The 17,759-nt window shown below is 46.1% G+C and overlaps 2 protein-coding genes across 7 annotated transcripts; one reads left to right on the top strand and one right to left on the bottom strand.

Annotated features, from left to right (window-relative positions):
- Window positions 1-874: 874 nt before the first annotated feature.
- On the bottom strand, window positions 875-3,107 carry slc48a1a (solute carrier family 48 member 1a). The gene is made up of 3 exons (XM_057041400.1): window positions 2,640-3,107; window positions 2,039-2,206; window positions 875-1,951 (listed from the first exon to the last, which is right to left on the bottom strand). The coding sequence occupies exons 1-3, from the start codon at window positions 2,767-2,769 to the stop codon at window positions 1,815-1,817; spliced, it is 435 nt and encodes a 144-aa protein (XP_056897380.1). The 5' UTR covers window positions 2,770-3,107; the 3' UTR covers window positions 875-1,814.
- Window positions 3,108-3,911: 804 nt separating this feature from the next.
- Window positions 3,912-16,859, top strand: rapgef3 (Rap guanine nucleotide exchange factor (GEF) 3). 6 transcript variants are annotated; one of them, XM_057040362.1, is made up of 28 exons: window positions 3,921-4,052; window positions 5,817-5,881; window positions 8,867-8,911; window positions 11,154-11,260; window positions 11,330-11,451; window positions 11,793-11,970; window positions 12,062-12,146; window positions 12,449-12,509; window positions 12,830-12,906; window positions 12,983-13,129; window positions 13,210-13,316; window positions 13,494-13,582; window positions 13,666-13,751; window positions 13,849-13,992; window positions 14,084-14,166; window positions 14,260-14,290; window positions 14,425-14,500; window positions 14,572-14,709; window positions 14,805-14,902; window positions 14,984-15,109; window positions 15,235-15,416; window positions 15,491-15,581; window positions 15,648-15,698; window positions 15,774-15,861; window positions 15,941-16,005; window positions 16,086-16,140; window positions 16,212-16,283; window positions 16,355-16,859. In XM_057040362.1, exons 1-28 carry the CDS (start codon window positions 3,995-3,997, stop codon window positions 16,471-16,473), a joined length of 2,646 nt encoding a protein of 881 aa, XP_056896342.1. In that variant the 5' UTR covers window positions 3,921-3,994; the 3' UTR covers window positions 16,474-16,859. The 6 variants fall into 6 exon arrangements, with proteins under 6 accessions (XP_056896340.1, XP_056896342.1, XP_056896343.1 ...); XM_057040360.1 differs by having other exon boundaries at window positions 3,912-4,052; window positions 15,491-15,698; XM_057040364.1 differs by lacking the exons at window positions 3,921-4,052; window positions 5,817-5,881 and adding an exon at window positions 6,224-6,902.
- The last annotated feature ends 900 nt before the right edge of the window (window positions 16,860-17,759 follow it).

A 17,759-nucleotide genomic window follows, 5' to 3' on the forward strand; every position in this document is an offset into this window, starting at 1 on the left:
GAGAAAGAACGGGCGCTCGATTTCAACCTGATAGAACTAAACAGCCTGACTCTGAAGAAGCAAGGAAAAATCGTCTAGTTTTATATTTTAAGGACCAGTTGAAATTTCTGAACGTTCTCTGTCTTGTTTATAATAAATGCACAATTGTAAAACTGGATAAAGCTGCATCATCCAAGTTTGCACCTCTCAAACTGAACTGAAACTGAATGATATGAAATAAAAATCTGCTAAACTTTCTTTTCCTCTAATTTTGGTCAACTCATTCAGTGATTAGATCACATTTTACATCTTCTGTACATGAAGCTGCACTTTAGGGTCCAATACTGCAACGTCCCTCGTCCCACTCGCGTCCTTGCTTATCAAACTGCTGTAAAAAGATTTTTCATCAGGAAGAACCCAGAAATCCCAGCGGGTCATACATGGACTGGTTTCCTGTTGACAGTGACCCTGCAGTGAAGCTCAGAACACAACTAGAACCTTTTTGCCTCTGATAGAAGTCCGCCTCCACTCTTGGGGCCATTTCATCCTTTGTCGTACCGCAGAGGCAACCACATCAGCACTGCCGCTAACAGACCAGAACCGTCTCAGTGGCTCTGGATGAGACTCTGGGTCGGTTCTCTTCTGTTTTCCTCAAAGCTTCGTCAGGGCCGCTCGGAGATGAAGCGCCACCGAAGAGAAGAAGGGTCTCCTCTCAGCCATCCCACGGACAGCACAGTTAGACCAGTTGGGTTTTATCCTTTGGAAAAACTAGTCAGAACTCAGCGTTTAAAGTCAGAATTCCTTCATTTCTTTCCAAACCCAAACTTGGTTCTAATGCTTTTCTGTATGTGGGACCATTACAACCTAAAGACGTATTCAGTACAGCAACAAATGATTTTTTAACAATAAATGTAACTTTATTAGGTTAAGGTTCTACATAGATGTGGCAGTTTACACAACCATTCACTCACCAGCACAAGTATGTTGCAAAATGTGCCTCTGTAAAAGTCAGGCAGGAAGTGAACGACACTTAGAAAGCGCAATTAAACTCCATTTACAGGAATCGTACTGGCAAAATAAACAAAGCATATAAATACCTAACAAGGAACAGGGAAGTGGACGCGACAGAGAGGGAGTGTAAAACATTTCATTGCATGACATTTCTTTTTTGGCTGTGTGCAAAACATCAAGACTAAAGTGCATCATTTGTCCAATTCTTCGGAGGAATGTCATGACTTTCAGAAGGGATGGAACTGCCCCCTGGTGGAACTCAGTGAAAAGAAAGAAATCTCCAGGGCTCAAGTTAAATGTTTTACAGTGAAAATGCTAACTACCAGGGTCGGCATCACAAATTCTGAGATAGTTATTCAAAACTGCAGTTTTGATAGACATTCAGACAATCCCAACACTATTGACACAGCAGGAGCTAAGTGGTTTCACAAAGGAGATTTACTTTTAAGGAGTTTTCACCTGTTGGCAGAAAATGAATTAAAGGCCTATCCCCACGTTCTTTAATCTCCTTCACAGTTCTTTTAGTCTTTAACAAAGCCACAGTAAAAAAAACACCAACTTTGTCTTCAATAAAAGCTTAGTAATTTGTTCAAAAGCAGCTCCAGTCATCAGAGGTTCAGACACTAATCCACAGGTCGGTAAAGGTAGCAAAAGCAAGTAACAGTACAAACACAGAGCTTTTTAAACAAGTGCAACTCCATGTGGTGAACGTCAGAGGACTTCGATCTGCCTGCCTTTCTTCTTTGTTACAAATGCTATTTTAGTGGCTTTTTCAGCGTGCCTAACGCCTCTCAAAGTCTATCATCCTCTATATAGTAACAGAACTAGAAATCACTGAGGATGCTGATGTCGGCAAATTCCTGACGATATCGATACGAGTACAAGGCCAAGAGGAAGGACCATTTGAAAGACAGAAAGCTCCACACGCAGGAGAGGTAGAGGCTCCGTGGGTCGGTAGGAGCTGTGTAAAGAAAAACAACATTGAATTTATTTATTTTTTCCTACTTACGAATGCAGCATAGACTAGGAGCTTAGGAAATAGAATTACTTTGTTTCTCTGTGATGGCAAGAGTGAGGAAGATGATGAAGGCGGCCACTGCCAAAGCTGAGAAGAACACACCAATGGCGATGAAGAACTTGAGGCCTTTGAGCCAGGTGCGCCAGTAGTCCTGCACGTACATGATGTGTGTGACAAGAGCCCAGAGCGCCAAAACCCCTGCCAGACACGAGACATCATCAAGCAACGTTCATACACAACAAAACCACAATTAGTGGAATATCCCTACAAAACAGAAACACTGGTAAAACTGAAGGCGTGAAGGCACAGTCGGATGGGACAGGAGTTCTTCTGGTGGCATTACCTGCCCCCCCCCAATCAAGGTGAATGCCACAGTGATAAATAATACAACCCTATATTCTGACTGGGGACAAGTGAAAACCTGGTGGACATGGGACAGCACAAGAAGCTAGTACAGACCCAGAAGAGGAAGAACCATCATTTTTCAAGAACAAAAATCTGAATAACTCAGCAGGTGTGGGACTTATAACTGTTTCTTGAATATGTCATGTTAGACTATAAAGGCCTGGTCTTGGAAATGCGATAATCTTACATTTAAACCAGAGGTTTACGCTAAAGTGCATAAAAGTACCTGACAGGCCGCCCATGGCCGCCGTCCACGGCTGTTTGTAGGCTATATTCCAGACCAAGAAAGCTGAGAGTCCAACCAGGGTCCCAAAGGTAGCATATCCTATGCTAATATAAATTCGGCTGACTGCCATTATGAAATCCGAGACGGGCTGTCCAAAAGTTTGTACTGGGCCTAAATAATAAAAGTGTTTGCACAAATGGTGATGTAGTCGAGCTAACAGCGGCTTAGCTTATGGACACATTATGTAATATCCTTGACGGGAAATAAAAGGAAATTGCGGAAAAAAAATATGTCCAACACGATCAGCCAATCTACCCACAACAACAGCTCAACATGCACCGGTGTAGATCTCTATTTAAACATAAGTACCGATGACACACAATTAAATATTTTAAGCCAACAGGTAGCAACAACACAGCGACATGAATGTTTATCTGTTGTGTACCGCAAAGATCGCATCTGGCAAAAAAAGAAGCAACACCACAACGGATTCCCGTCCGTAGTCGAAGCATTAATTGTTGGTCAAATAAAAAAATAATTAATATACAGATATAAATTAAGTAAATATACAGCACTCAGTCCATTTTTTAAGTTGTTGATATTTTTATGAGGTCTTTTCTAAATTCGCTAGCTCATTTTAAAACACGTCTCTCCGGTACAGTAGTCCATTATCTTACATAAAACATCTTTGTACAGAAGAAAACCGACAACTTTTTCATATACCGCCCCTGGTGGCGCCAGAAGGAACTGCGCCTCTGCGAAACACTCTTACATATAAACTGATATAAGATTAGGAGTCAAAGGAATGATAAACACATAGAATAACCATAAAAGTTTATTGCTTAGTTGGTCATCTAAAGTGTCCCAATACAATTTAGAAACCTCCAAATTCAAATTAGTAATGGGGAAAATTTTGTTTTGCAAGGGGGGGAAAAAGGTGCTCAATGCTTTATATTACTACTGCATCATTCTTATTTACGCGTATTACCTCACTCATTACTCATCAGATGAAATAGCCAATTAAGCATGGTCATATGTAAGTAAAATAAGTCAATCTCCTTTGTGAATACATACATATGTTTTTAATAATTAACTGTGCAGCAGGACTAGAAGATTAAAAAAAACAGTATATCAAAAGTAAAAATAACATGCATGCAATTTTCTAGTTGTAGTTTCCATGGAGCATTCCATCCTTGTCCTTCCACTCTCTCACACACGCATAAACACTGTTGTATCACGATGTTCAGCCCATGTCCTGAGGCACCATGACCGACCAGATAGATACAGGAGGCAGTGGCCAGCAACACAGCTCACAGCTCAGTCCCTGCAAAGTCTGAGAACTCACCATCTCACACATGACCAGAGGAAAGGCTGGAAACCAGCAGAAAGCCCAGAAGTGGAAATCCTCAACTGGTAAGTTTAGTCTGTTCTCTTTGCTTTGTTTTACATATGATTTTACTCTGGTTTTCAGACAGAACACTTGACCACTTATCATTTAATGCCTTGAAATGGTTGACGATGCACATGAAATATAGACATTTTAGTTAGTTTTCATAAAATATGCAAATTTAGGGGCAAAAAACAACTTTTACAGCCCCGATAATTGAGTGTGTTATTCCAACTGGTCGCTTCTTTGCATCCCCACATTCACACAATCATGAACGGGTGGTTTATTTTACTGTTTACCATGACGTAATGACAACTGTCAGGAAAAGGTTCTTTCAGAGGGATGTGCTGGAACTGAAGTTTTGGAAGGTTGACAATTAATACTGTCTGATTTAGTGTTTGTCTGCTTGCTTTGATCATGGGGTCAGTCAACAGACCATACAAACCATACTTAAGCCTGTCAGGGGACAGGAAGGAAAAGGTGTATTTGTTCGTGTGTGTGTGTGTGTGTGTGTGTGTGTGTGTGTGTGTGTGTGTGTGTGTGTGTGTGTGTGTGTGTGTGTGTGTGTGCCACCAAAGTGCTTGGTAAAGAACACATTCCATGGGTGTACTGGGGATGTGTTGCAGGAAATCCCACTCCCATCCTCAGAGGACCCAAATAGAAACACACACACACACACACACACACACACACACACACACACACACACACACACACACACACACACACACACACACACGATAAGCAAAAGCAGTGTTAATTAATTACTTCATTTTTAAGTTAAGTAAGTAATACATTTAAATATTTTAGATGAATATTTGCTTCTGGAATTTACTGAATTCTCTCCCCATTTGTTACGGATCGCACCTCATCTTTGTTCTCAGTAGAGGGCGCTATTCAGCTTCAAACTGCTGGACAGGGCGGCGATGCAGGAATCAGCGGACAGGTGGAGGTGTTGCTTATGCGGAGTTGATTTCCATTCTCAGACGCTCAGAGCTGAAGCTGAAGCAATGTCGCCCAATAATCTAACATCTTATTGACATGACTAGCATTAATCTCAGTGATGCTGGGACCGTTTACACAAAGCCAATACTCATTCTGTAAGATTCTAGCAATCACACAAAGCTGGCTTTCTTATCAGCCACACTATTATATTTACATCCTCTCAGGTCATAAGAAGGAAAACTGGCTCTTTCATAGCGAACATTCTTGATTTGTAACACTGTCAGCCTTTCAGGAGACACCCGGCCAGAGTGCCAAACGCATCATCTGCCTCCTGACTGCTCTTTTTTCCCTACAGTTTTCTTTATCTGGCCATCATGAACCCATGGAGGTTTAAACTTGGTGAGAAGCTGTTTTGACCTCTGTTCTGTCTATGCCTGACATAAATCCCCGGGCATGCAGGTGAACCTCCATCGTGCCTTTCAGTTGAAAGCAGAGTTGCGATGCAGAGCTCGTCATGGTGCTTCAAGAAAGCAGCTGTTTACATCTTGATCTGTGTCTCGAGGAGCGCCATGGCAAAACAAGCTTTGCCATCAGTACAGGAAGGGCAGCTCTGCACTGGAACAATAGCTAGGATTTAAAACAACTCTTACATAACTGGCCCAGCCTGCAGCACACAGTTTAGCATGAAGTGCACAGTTAAACAGAAGGTCCCCTTGTCCCCTTTTTACAGTTTACATGTTTGTTGCTTGGTCTTTATCGATTAGACTGTGGATACGGATACAGAACAGTTCCTATTTACTTCCTTGACTCTTAAATAAAGCAACTGTTGTCCCTTTTCTGCACAGCTATGGAGACCATTGTCAAATCCATCTGTTATCCACCAAGACGATACACACCAGTGATGGGGGAAGTAAGTCATCTGCTCCTTAGAATCTAACATCATTTAATAACCACGCAGTTAAATAAAATTATTCATTTACTGCTGCATGTGTGCATTTAATGTGCAGTTTTAAACCACCAATTAAACACGGACCAGCAACTCTCGTCCCACCTCAACTGTTGTCTACATTTTATCTCGGTGTCTACAGTCCAGCCACACAGCTGGACGACCTGATAAGTGTGTTTTTAGGGCTCTGCTGCTCCTGTGAAAAGCACCATCCAATTCAAATCATGTCTCCGAGAAATTAACCTTTACTATGTCTGAGCTGAGGCGGAATTGGTGAAAAATTCAGGGGGTTGTGATTCGGTTGTGCGGCGTCGCTGAGCTTAGGAATGCATAGAGAAAAATCCACTATATTATTGTTGTTATGATGTCCTTATAAACATAAATGTTTTAAGGGGATTAACGCTTGAAATGACGGCGTATATTATTATTGGAAAATGGCAAAATTGATGTGAAATCGTTGTTTAAATTGCGCTTTTTTGCGTCATTGAGCGACGCCGCGCACCTGCCTGCGGGGCTCCATGTCAAACACGATAAATCAGACGTGTTTAATTATGACATAAAAGTGGCGGGGAGGACCTCTGCCCGTCTAGTTCCTTTCCAAAGCGGAGGAGCGCGCACGGACGCACGCACTCGCGCGTCAGCTCCGTGAGGGATCCCTGTCTGAGCATTTACGCGTTCAGTCGTCGCAGGCGCGTCCGGCGAGGTGCGCGTTTGGATCCAGGGCGCGCCGCTCACAACCTTGCCCGATTCTGGAGTGCCACAATGCGGAGCCCTGAGCCGACTGTGCCGCTGCGGCGTTTGGTAACGAGCCGCTGATGGCGCCGTGAATAATGCCTGGAACCCACCAGGCCCGTGTGCGGAAAGTTGCCCGGTTGTTCAAGGTGAACAGAGCTGAATCGAGATGCATTTGTTTCGGAGTCACCAGTACCAAGTCTTCCCGGACCGCCTGTCAGTGGAGACCCCGACCATCAGAGGCATCAGCTGGGTATGATGCCGTTGTTTTCATCTTAAAACTCCTCCGTTTCAAAAAAGGAAACGTGATCATCTTGGGGGAAATAATCACTAAAAATATACGTAATCAGACTATAGTAAATGTAGTTTGGGCTAAATGTAGAATTGTATATGATGTATATAATAATACCCGTATTAGCCTATGATGTTTTTACCTCGGTAATGTAAAATCAAAAATAGAAATATGAAGAACCCAAAATGAAAATACCTGTCCTGGACATGTACCTAAACATTGGACTATTGTGCTATTTACATTGACTAGGTCCACTCATTTAAGTTAAAGTATGCCTTATTGCACCTAAGGGATAATGTCTAAACGTAGCAGTAGCAATATAACATATAAGGTAGAAATAGAGACGAAAAAATGTCCAGTCAACGTCAAAAATGCACAAAAGCTGTGAAATTGTTATTACAAGATAATTTCCTCTGAAAGGGCAGCATGGACAGAAGTTTCTGTCCAGTGTAAACAGGCCTTGTGTTTGTCCAGAGCTTTCCTTAAAATGACATCCAGGCTCGGGCGCGAGAGGAAACGTGTTGTGCTGATGCTCGACCAAACGTCTGGAGTTGCCGGAGCTGTTGAATGTGACTGCCGGTCTGCAGGTCTTTTTCTGTATTGTTTTAGTAGACTGGGTGTGGGGAGGTCACATGAAAGTGCCACATCAACCTTACGGGGTTATAAATAGTGCATTGTTTATTGTCCACCAGTACACCCCTGGAGTTTACAGAAGAGTTTGTAGAAGAATGTAAATGTCAGGGTTTGGTGTCCAGGTCACAGCAGTTCCAAGGCTGCTTTGAGTTTAATGTCAAGCATCAAGAGGTCAAACACAGCTGCACGACTCACACGCGACATCCTGAACTTCCCGGTGGTACGAGGCCGAACGCATATGTCAAAAGAGTTTACGTAAAAAGGCTTCAGTTAATCTAAAATCAACGGTAGCAACATAATAGCGCCAGGCTTTAAAGCGCTCACAGATGTGTCCTCACCAAGATTTACGTAAAGTGTAAAGTTCACATCGACGGCAACAGTGTCCTTATCATAAAAGACACAATAAATGCATAAAATGTCAGGACAGGACAGGACGGGACAGGAGACTTGGATGTGGAGCTGGTTCTACAGGACATCCTGGGAAAGGGTGCTCAGCACCAGCTAGAGGACTGATTGTCTAACTAGCTTCAGTATTCATCAGCGCCGCTAGAGATGCTGAGTCAAAGTTTCTGCCTAATGGAGTCCTGTGTCTGTTCAGTGAGGGGTGATATCGCAGAACTGGCAGCTAATCCATTTTCTGAGCACATGCAAACATTTCTGTTTGCCTTTCACTCCCAGTGTCGGCATCATCTCAGGCTAGAGGGATTTCTGGATGAAGGAGGGAGCAACAACAGTCTTCACATGACACGACTTTCTTGGGAACGGTTTGTGGAGAGGGAATCATAAAAACATCAAAATGAAGCCAGAAAGAGGAACTTTGACCAAAGCGCAGCCTTGGGGATGTTGATTTGTGCCTGCCAGCAAGTTAAAGTGCTGATCTGACTCTATTGCCCCAGCAGCATGCGTCAGTCGGGCCATCCATCAAAGCTGACTTTCATATTAAAGGATGAGAGGAACTGTGGTGGCCGGTTCTGCTCTGTCCTCCGCTCCTCGCTCTTTTCCTCCCACTTCATTACGCACACTTGTCACCCACCCACCCACAACGCACCGGAGACAATGGTAACGGAGCGCAGATTGGGCTAATGTGAGTGCGTTGACCTTCATCCCAGTGGAAGAAAAATCATTTTTCCTCTCAGAAGCCACTTGGTTGTTCTTTGCTGAGCGAGATTACCATCAGTGACTAGTCCGGCTAGTTCCTATGGAATGCTGCCCCAAAGTCAGCCGTCTGCTGTTGTCTTTGTATGTCTCAGATATGCAGAGATGATTGTAACATTTCTCCCTCTTTCCTGCAGACTCCGCTGCCAGAGTCTCTGGGTTCCAAAGACACGATGAAGCAGGTGTGTAGCCTCTGTTAACTCACCCCGCTGCTCTCCTGGTGGGGGGGTGTTGGGGGACTTCTGCTGCAGAAGGTGGTCTGGGGGAGTTTGCTCCTTCGCCCCGCATGCTCATGTCAGTCTCTGTTAATAATTTGACATTGTTGACACCTGACCCTGGTTCTGAGCTGCAGTGTTTACATCCTGGTGGAGTGCTGAACTTGTTCTTTTGTTGCCATTATGCCCTGCATCACCACTCAAGCGACTCTTATAAACACATTCCTGGCCAGGCAGGCAGTCGCAGGGAGTCTAAAGGCTGCTCACGGGCACACAGTTAATTGACCCTCCCCTTCCCGCCCTGCCTCGCCCAGCTCAGGCCTCCTCAGACAGCTTTATTTCAAATTCTTTGACAGCACGGTGAGAAGAGAAGCTTTTAAAACCCCGATAACGGTGCAGGGAAAATGAGCGGTCGCCCCCCTGGGACAGGTAGGGGCTGGTTTCACCTTGTCTTTAACACGAGGGGTCAGTGCAAAAACAAGCTGAGTAATATCCCCTAATCATTTTAAATTATGCTGAGGAATCGTGTCAGAGGAAGAGAGCTTGTTGCCTTTGTTCAGTCAAGATTCTAACAGGCATTAATGTCCACACGCAAGACAGATTGTTTTTAATATCCAGAATCCGCCTGGGCGCCAACTTCTATACACACTTATGAGAGTTCCGGGTTCTGCATCTCAATCAGCTCAGACCATCCAAGGTCGACGCGAGAGCACCAAAGACTGAAATATCTCTGCTGCAGTGGAGACGCAGAGCGGATAACTAGAGCCCACTAGACAGCATTCAAACCACACACCGGCCTCACAAGCATTTGAATCACTGTCTTGGTCGTATTTTAGCCTAAAAATAGTCATAGAAAAACACATATTGTAATGGTATCTCGACAATTACAGCTGTTTTCCAAGCGAAAGCCTTGTTTGTTCTCATGTGTCTGAGCAAACCGCGCAGCAGATGTTCAGTAGCGACAGTAGCTCTGCAAAAAAGGGCGCAGCGCATTCACATTCGGATCTCCTGATCGTAAAATGACCTCATAGCGCCATTGACTTAAGCAATAAAAAGGGGTTTTTACTGTGTGTATGAACTCGAGCGTCAGCGGAGGTCACATGTGGACTCCAGTTCCCTGAGAAGGTAATGAGCTAACCGACATGCAGAGAAGATCAGTCCAGTTTGCAGACAGTAGAGAAGGTCTCAGCCTCTCTGTGTTTGACAGGTTTAGTCATGGGGGGCTCAGAATGACGGTGCTGTTTTCATAATGAGTTAGGTCATGGAAAATGCATTTTGGTGTGTGTCAGGCCTGGGAACGTGGCTGTGGGAGTCCCAGGGGGGGAAATGGGCCCCTGAGAACGGCGGCGACCTCGTGCCAACATAAATCCAGCTCGGCACTGCAGACGTCTTGAGGGCACATTTATCCTGTTGACGTCTTGGGAACAGCCCAAGATAAGGGTGAGTTCTCGATGGGGGTCCTGCACTGCGATGCTCTGGCAGTTGTAGCGGTGCGTTGCTGTTAGCAGTCATTTGTTAACTTAGAGGAGATGGTCGTTGCTGCTATTTGCTCCCACCTCAGGCAAATAGCTGGAAACTCCAGAGAACATCTGAGTCACTCGTGGGATCACAAGGTGGGGGGGGAGGGGGCAAAATGAAATAGATTAAGATGATAAATGTTAAAGCAGCAGGTGTTAAAGCCTGGATATACTGTACGTGCTGCTTGCTGCAGGTGTTGCATAAGCCCTTTTATCTGCATGGGGGTTTTGGTCTAGTTGGAGGTTTAGACCAGCTCCACGTGTCCGGGGGTGAGCGAGCGGCGGCGAGGGGGCTGAAAGAGTGAAGGAAAACACACCGCGGGTGGTCGGAAAGTGAAAGTCTGAGTTGTAGGTGCTGAAAACTTAGCGAGGTGTGGGAAAAACATTTTTAAGTCTCACCTCCCTGCAACAATCCGCCCCCCACACCCACTCACAAACCACCACATTACACTTCGGCGCCCACAGGAATCTTCCCTCATGCTGCTGACGTGTCAGCAGGCAAAACATGGAGTGGAAATAAACTCGCTTCTTCCCCCAACGCGCTCGACTCCTCCAGCCCACCGGCGCACCTGTTACACTTCCTCCTTCTTTAATGTCCAACGCCTTCATAGTTTATTACTACACACAGTTTCTCTCCCTGTTTGGTCCGTTTGAAATAATAATTTTTGCGTTTTCTCGCTGTTCTTATTAAGTTTCTTTCAGACCGCGTCGTAAAGGCCGCGAGATCAGTTTACAGCGTTATGATTGAGAAGAACCCTGGTCTGATCCGGGATAGGAAGTATCACCTGAAGACCTACAGGTACCAGCGCTACCGCGACGTGCACACTGACAAGCTCAAACAGGCGACCTGAGTGAATGTCTCCACCAGGCAGTGCTGCTCCGGGAAAGAGCTGGTCGACTGGCTGATGAAGCAGAGCGACTGCCTGCAATCCAGGAGCCAGGTGGTCGGAATGTGGCAGGTCTTGGTGGACGAAGGAATCCTCGTTCATGGTAAGACGTGAAATCATAAGAAATGAAACGCACCAGAAATTCTGCCGTGATCCAGCAGAAGCTAAAATATTCCGACCTCGGAGTCTGGAACTGCAGACTTTCTCAGAAGTGCTCGACTTGTTTGTTTGTCGAGTGCCCTCTGGTAAGGACATTCTTTTCCTAGAAGAGAACACTACAATCAGGATCTCAGTGCTTCACAATCAAATGAAGAGCATCATTTGGAATCTGTTTGCTCTTTTTTTTTCTTTTTTTACAAAAAAACCCAACAGTTTTGTGTCAGTTTAAGAATAACAAGGTCACGTACTGGTTCTTTCTCTCCTCTATGCTCCGTATGAATCAAGTAAAACAGGAGTTGAACTTCCATGACAAGGACACCCAGTTCTTCCGCTTCCGGGACTCCGAGTGTGGCCTCAACCACGTCACTAACGAGAGAGATGCGGAGGATGAGCTCCAGGAGGGCCTGTCGCTGCTGTCTCAGCTGGGCCCTGATGCTCTGCTCACTATGATTCTGCGCAAATGGTAAATAGCATCTGCTGGATGTGTGAACAAGCAAAGTCGGGGTCATTGAAATCACATCTGTGTTCGGTTACACAAACATTTGTGTGTTTAGCCCCAGTCAGAGGAGCGCCGAGGATCTGGAGGTCATCTACGAGGAGCTGCTCCACGTCAAGGCTGCTGCTCATCTCTCCACCTCGGTCAGTCGCTGCACAAATGATTAAAGCTGCTCTAACAGTCCGTCTAAAAGCAAGAAACAGTGGCCTGGGACGCATTAAAGCAGCCATTCTGGGCTCTGTTCAAATGTAACCACAACCTAGGCAAGAATCAAGACTCCAGCTGGTAGCAGTTCGGGAAGTCGCCACCAGGTGTCACTAAAACTCTGCACACTAAATCTGAGTAAATGAATAAAAGAGACCCTGCTTCAAAGACGTGACTCTAACAATCGGCCATAAACAGAGGGTCGTTATCGGGCTGGTTTATTGTCCTGTTGTGTCTGTAGGTGCGTAAGGAGCTGGCAGCCGTGCTGGTCTTTGAATCACATGCCAAGGCCGGAACAGTCTGTGAGTGTGACAGATCTGCTGACGTTACAGCTCTACAGTTTTAGAAGCCTCTGTGTTCTCACACACACACACACACACACACACACACACACACACACACACACACACACACACACACATCTGCTGTGTTATTACAACACCTTCTGCATTTGCACAAATTTCCTCTTAAGATCCTGCATTTAGATCACGTGTAACATCATGAATACTCATCACAACAACACTGTAGCTCTTCATTTAAATGATCTGTGCATGTAGCATCCACTATTCACTCATAGATGTGTTAATGACCACCGTTGGTGTTGACGGTCTTTGTGATGCAGTGTTCAGTCAGGGGGACAAAGGCACCTCTTGGTACATCATATGGAAAGGCTCAGTAAACGTGATCACGCACGGAAAGGTAATTTGGAGTAAAATAGCATGTGTACACTGTCCTGTTGTCATGGAGCTGGACTCACGTCGTGGGGTCTGCACAGGGCCTGGTGACGACGCTGCACGAGGGCGAGGACTTCGGGCAGCTGGCCCTGCTGAACGATGCACCTCGAGCTGCCACCATCATCTTGAGAGAAGACAACTGTCACTTCCTCCGCGTTGATAAACAGGACTTTATACGCATCCTAAAGGTGTGGAGTCATTTAAGGCCATTCTGTGCACGACAAAAGGAACAATCAGGTCGTCACACACTGTTTTTTGTCCATTTCAGGATGTTGAAGCGAATACAGTGCGACTTGAAGAACATGGGAAAACTGTGCTGGTGCTGGAGAAGAGCTCCGACAGGGCTGAACAAACAGGAGCTGGAAACAACAGCAAGTGAGGGAGGCGCACATCTCTGAGGCAACAGAGGCTTCACGTCACTTAAAATCACTAAAAACACTCATGGCTGAACATAAATAAGAGCTCGTTGTGGCAAATTCTAATAACAAAACACATCAGATGATACCAGAAACACACATAGGCAGAGGAAGAACGGTGTCATCATCTGTGCAGGTACACCGTCATGTCAGGAACGCCTGAGAAAATCCTGGAGCACCTCCTGGAAACCATCAAGTTGGACTCTAATGGAAACGATGGAATAGGTGGGCACATTTGTGGCTCCTCGTGGCGTGTCTCCCTCCGCCTCTTTGTTGACCGTGTTTGCTGTTGTCACATTTCCCTGCAGATCCCTGCGTGAGCGACTTTCTGCTCACCCACAAAGTGTTCATGTCCTCCAGTCAGCTGTGCTCGGCGCTCCTGCACCAATATCCTGTGGCAAACAGAACAGTTAGTTAGCAAACAATAGTTCTTTTAGCATGTGCTGCATCATATTTTGTTATTTTCTTTTAACCGTGACCGCACATACCAGGCAGAGCTGAGCAAGGGCTCAGACCAGGAGAAAGCTTCCTACATTCTCACAGCAAAACGAAAGGTAGTGAAGCTAGTGTGCCACTGGGTGGCGCTCTACGACCTTCTCCTGAAAGAGGACCCCGTGGCTTTGGACTTTCTGGAGGTGAGATTGTAGTCTCCACTAAAAAAAAAACGATGTAGATTTTATTTCAGGATTTAATCAGAGATTAATTTATTTTTTTTCTGACCAACAGAGGTTGAAGAAAGAGGTGGCAGCTGATTATCGCCTCTCCGGCATCCTGAAAGAACAATTTCGGGAAAGAAGGAGAACAAGAATGTAAGAAGATGATTGATAGTGGTCGTATAAAAGAAGACAGATGCCCTAAACGTCTCAGACTGTTTTGTTTTTAATGCATAAATGTGTTTGCAGACTGGAGAATGGGTATCAGTCTCTATGCAGGGTAAGCTGCTTTTCCTGTCTGCAGAATATTAACAGCACAGACACATTTTTTAGGAAAAAAAAAAAACCCAAAACACTCCAAATGCTGCTGCCACTTGTGACTGACATGTTGAGTCACTCTGATGCCGTCAACAGAACCAGAAGTTCGATTGGTTTTTACACTGCGAGGAGCCGGTGGGGAGGCTACAGCCGATCAGAGCGCACGATAAAGGTGAGCAACGCCGCCTTAAACGAGTGTTAGCGGACGAGGCGCATCAGCACTGACCTGTATGTCACCCGCAGTCCTGTACGAGATCTGCCGAGCAGACAGCAAAGCCCTCACAGTGATGCTGCCGGTCAACACCACCGTCCAGGACGTGATATCAGCGGTGGTGAAACCCGGAGGAGACCACGTCCTGGTCAAGATGAACTCTGCAGGAGGTCTGCACGTTGTCACCGGTGCTCGGGCAGTTCCTCCAGCGTTCCGTCAGTCCAGCACGATGGAGATTCATTTTTTGTGGATTCATTTCTCACAGAAAGAGCTCAGCTGAAGCTGGACGCCGCTGCGGTCTACACCGCGCTGGGGGTCAACGAGAGACTCTTCATCTGCACGAGCAGCCAAGTGGAGAAACTGGTGAGAAGCGCTTTTTTTTTTTCTCCTCAGAGACAGAAAATCCGACTCCAAACACACGTTAACAACGCGTTCTTCTCCAAGTTCCCTCTGAAGGAACAGCAGGGGCCAGAGCAAGGAACATCTGACATCCTGGGACAGATGGGCTCTAAAGACATCGCCACCGAGCTCACCAATTACGACTGGGAGCTCTTTGCCGCCATGCACGAGGTGCCCGTCAGAGTCTGGATTTTGGTGAAATTGTTGCTATATCTTGGCAGTGAGCTGCCTGTTTCACAGGGTTCCACCAAAATAACTTCAATTCTTTGGAGGCAAACAAAGTCTTTTGCCTGCAGGCGGAGCTCATCTACTACGTATTTGGCCGCCACAAATTCCCCGGCGCCACCACGGCCAACCTGGAGCGGTTTGTGCGTCGCTTTAACGAGGTGCAGCACTGGGTGGTGACCGAGCTGTGCCTGTGTGAAGACCTGGTGAAACGGGCGGTGCTGCTGAAGAAGTTCATCAAGATCGCCTCAGTGTAAGAGCTCGTAACAATAATAACACGGCTGCTAACGAAAACAGAGCTCCGAATAAGACCCGTGTCCGTCGCAGCTTAAAGGAGCAGAGGAATCTCAACTCCTTCTTCGCCGTGATGTTCGGTCTGAGCAACAGTGCGGTGCGCAGACTTTACAAAACCTGGGAGGTGAGAGCCACAGCGCACGTTAACTGGTGCCCGCTGCAGATGTTCACCCTCTTTGGTCTGTTTCAGAGGATTCCCAGCAAGACCAAAAGGATCTATTGCTCCTATGAGAGGCTGATGGTAAAGGCTTCGTACTCTGAATACACCTCCCTGCAGCTTTCCAGCGCTGTAACGCTGCTCTGTTGCTCCTCTTAGGATCCATCACGCAACCACAGGGCCTACAGGCTGACTGTGGCCAAGCTGGGCCCCCCTTACATCCCCTTCATGCCTCTGCTGCTCAAAGGTGACAGAAGTGTCCCAAAAGGGTCCAGGTGGGTTTCAGGTTCATCCTCACTGACGTCCTCTCTGTGGTCTCTTCCAAGACATGACGTTCATCAATGAGGGAAACCCAAACTACCTGGAGAAACTGGTCAACTTTGAGAAAATGGTGAGCCCCAAACATTGATCTCAGCCGAATATCGGCCGCCGCCCGAGACCCATCCCAGCTCTGTCTCTGTGCTCCCGCAGCGAATGATCGCCAAGACGGTGAAGGTCGTGCGAGGGTGCAGGAGTCATCCTTACAGTGAGTCACCCAGCAGTCTTTAACGCCTCCCGGCTTCGAACCGCAGCTTCAGGGTTTCTGTTTGTCTGCAGCACCGTCGTCCCCTCAGCGGAGCCTGGCGGATCGCATGTTCCTGGACGGGCCCACGACCCGAATGTCCACCTGTGAGTCGCAGCGTCTCCTCTGGTAAAATCTGAGCGGAGGGTGGGGCTTGACTTGGTCCTTGTTCTTCCAGGCTCGGAGCACGGCCTCCTGCTACGGAGCCCCAGCAACATCAGGCATTACGTCCAGAACCTGAAGGTGATCGACAACCAGCGCAAACTCACGCAGCTCTCACGGACGTTGGAATGTTAGCGAGCGTTCCCGCTGGAAAACCCAAACACAGATTAGGCTGCTGCACCTTCTGCTGACCGAGGTGGAGGAAGAGAACGCTCGGGGCTCGTACTCTTATTTATGGCGAGAGACACTCGGCGCCCGCCGGATGTCGGGCATCAACGCGGACATTGGGGCAAGAATCCCCCTTTTGTACTCGTCTGTGGAGAATCCCTCCACCAGCACATGTATTTGACACTGATACTCACTTAGGTCAGTTTTTCTGCACTTTTCTTTCACATTAAAGTAAATTGAGCATATATTTTTGGGCCTTGGGGCCACAAACTGGGACATGAATTGCCTAAAATATTACTTCTAATATGTGTTTTTGTTAATAATAAAAACAAACTTGTGACAATTTGTAAAAAGCCAAATATTTTATTTAAAGTACAAACAATAACAGGTAAAAATTGACCTCAAATTTGGCCCCCAACCTTCCCCACTGACAAAACTGTTCTCCCCAATATGGGGTGAAGAAAAAACCCTCACAAATCAGCAATCTGATGCAGAAATACTTTCCATTTCATAAATATGTACAACCTTTCTGGAGTGAAACTGGGTCACGGTTTTTGAAAAATAATTATAATAAAATAAGGAACAGCGTCTTTTCCTGATGCAACCACTGAGGAAGTCATGAAATGTTCCCAACTTGATGAATTATGGGATGATGGACACTGTTAAATGTTCAAACAGGGACTTTCTGTGGGACCAAAAGTAAATCAGGATCGGACCAGAGCGACAGATGAGAAAAGTGTCCTAAAGACGATTAATGGCGCTGTTTGGACGGGTCACACACGGGCAACACGTTCAACTCGCACAAGTTCTCTTGTATTTGATCATTCTGTGTCAATATGTGTCAAAACGTCAGAAAAGTGGCCCAGCGATGAAGTGAGGAGGAAAAAAATTGTGAGAAAAGCAACTGACAGTGAAAAACCAGAACCTGGCGAAGGATCCGGTCCATCAAACTCAAAAACTCATCACAAAAAAAGGTAAATATGAAAAGCACTTAAAAAAAGAGTGAATATAAATATTGCACTTCCAAACACCGGTTAGCTTCCAGGGGCCGTTTTTCATCCCTGCAGTGGAGGTATAAAAATATCCTGGTGGTCTCAGTCCCACAGTTCTGTCGCCATGGCGACTCAGAACAACCCAGAAGGGTTTAACCTCGACTGTCTCAATCTAAAGAGGTAACGGGGATAAAGGTGGCCGAGCCTCCGAGAAGCTAACAACTGATCCATTCATAACAAACATTCATAAATACACCGCTC

Source organism: Takifugu flavidus, chromosome 8, assembly GCF_003711565.1.
Source record: "Takifugu flavidus isolate HTHZ2018 chromosome 8, ASM371156v2, whole genome shotgun sequence".
In the NCBI taxonomy this organism is placed as follows: domain Eukaryota; kingdom Metazoa; phylum Chordata; class Actinopteri; order Tetraodontiformes; family Tetraodontidae; genus Takifugu; species Takifugu flavidus.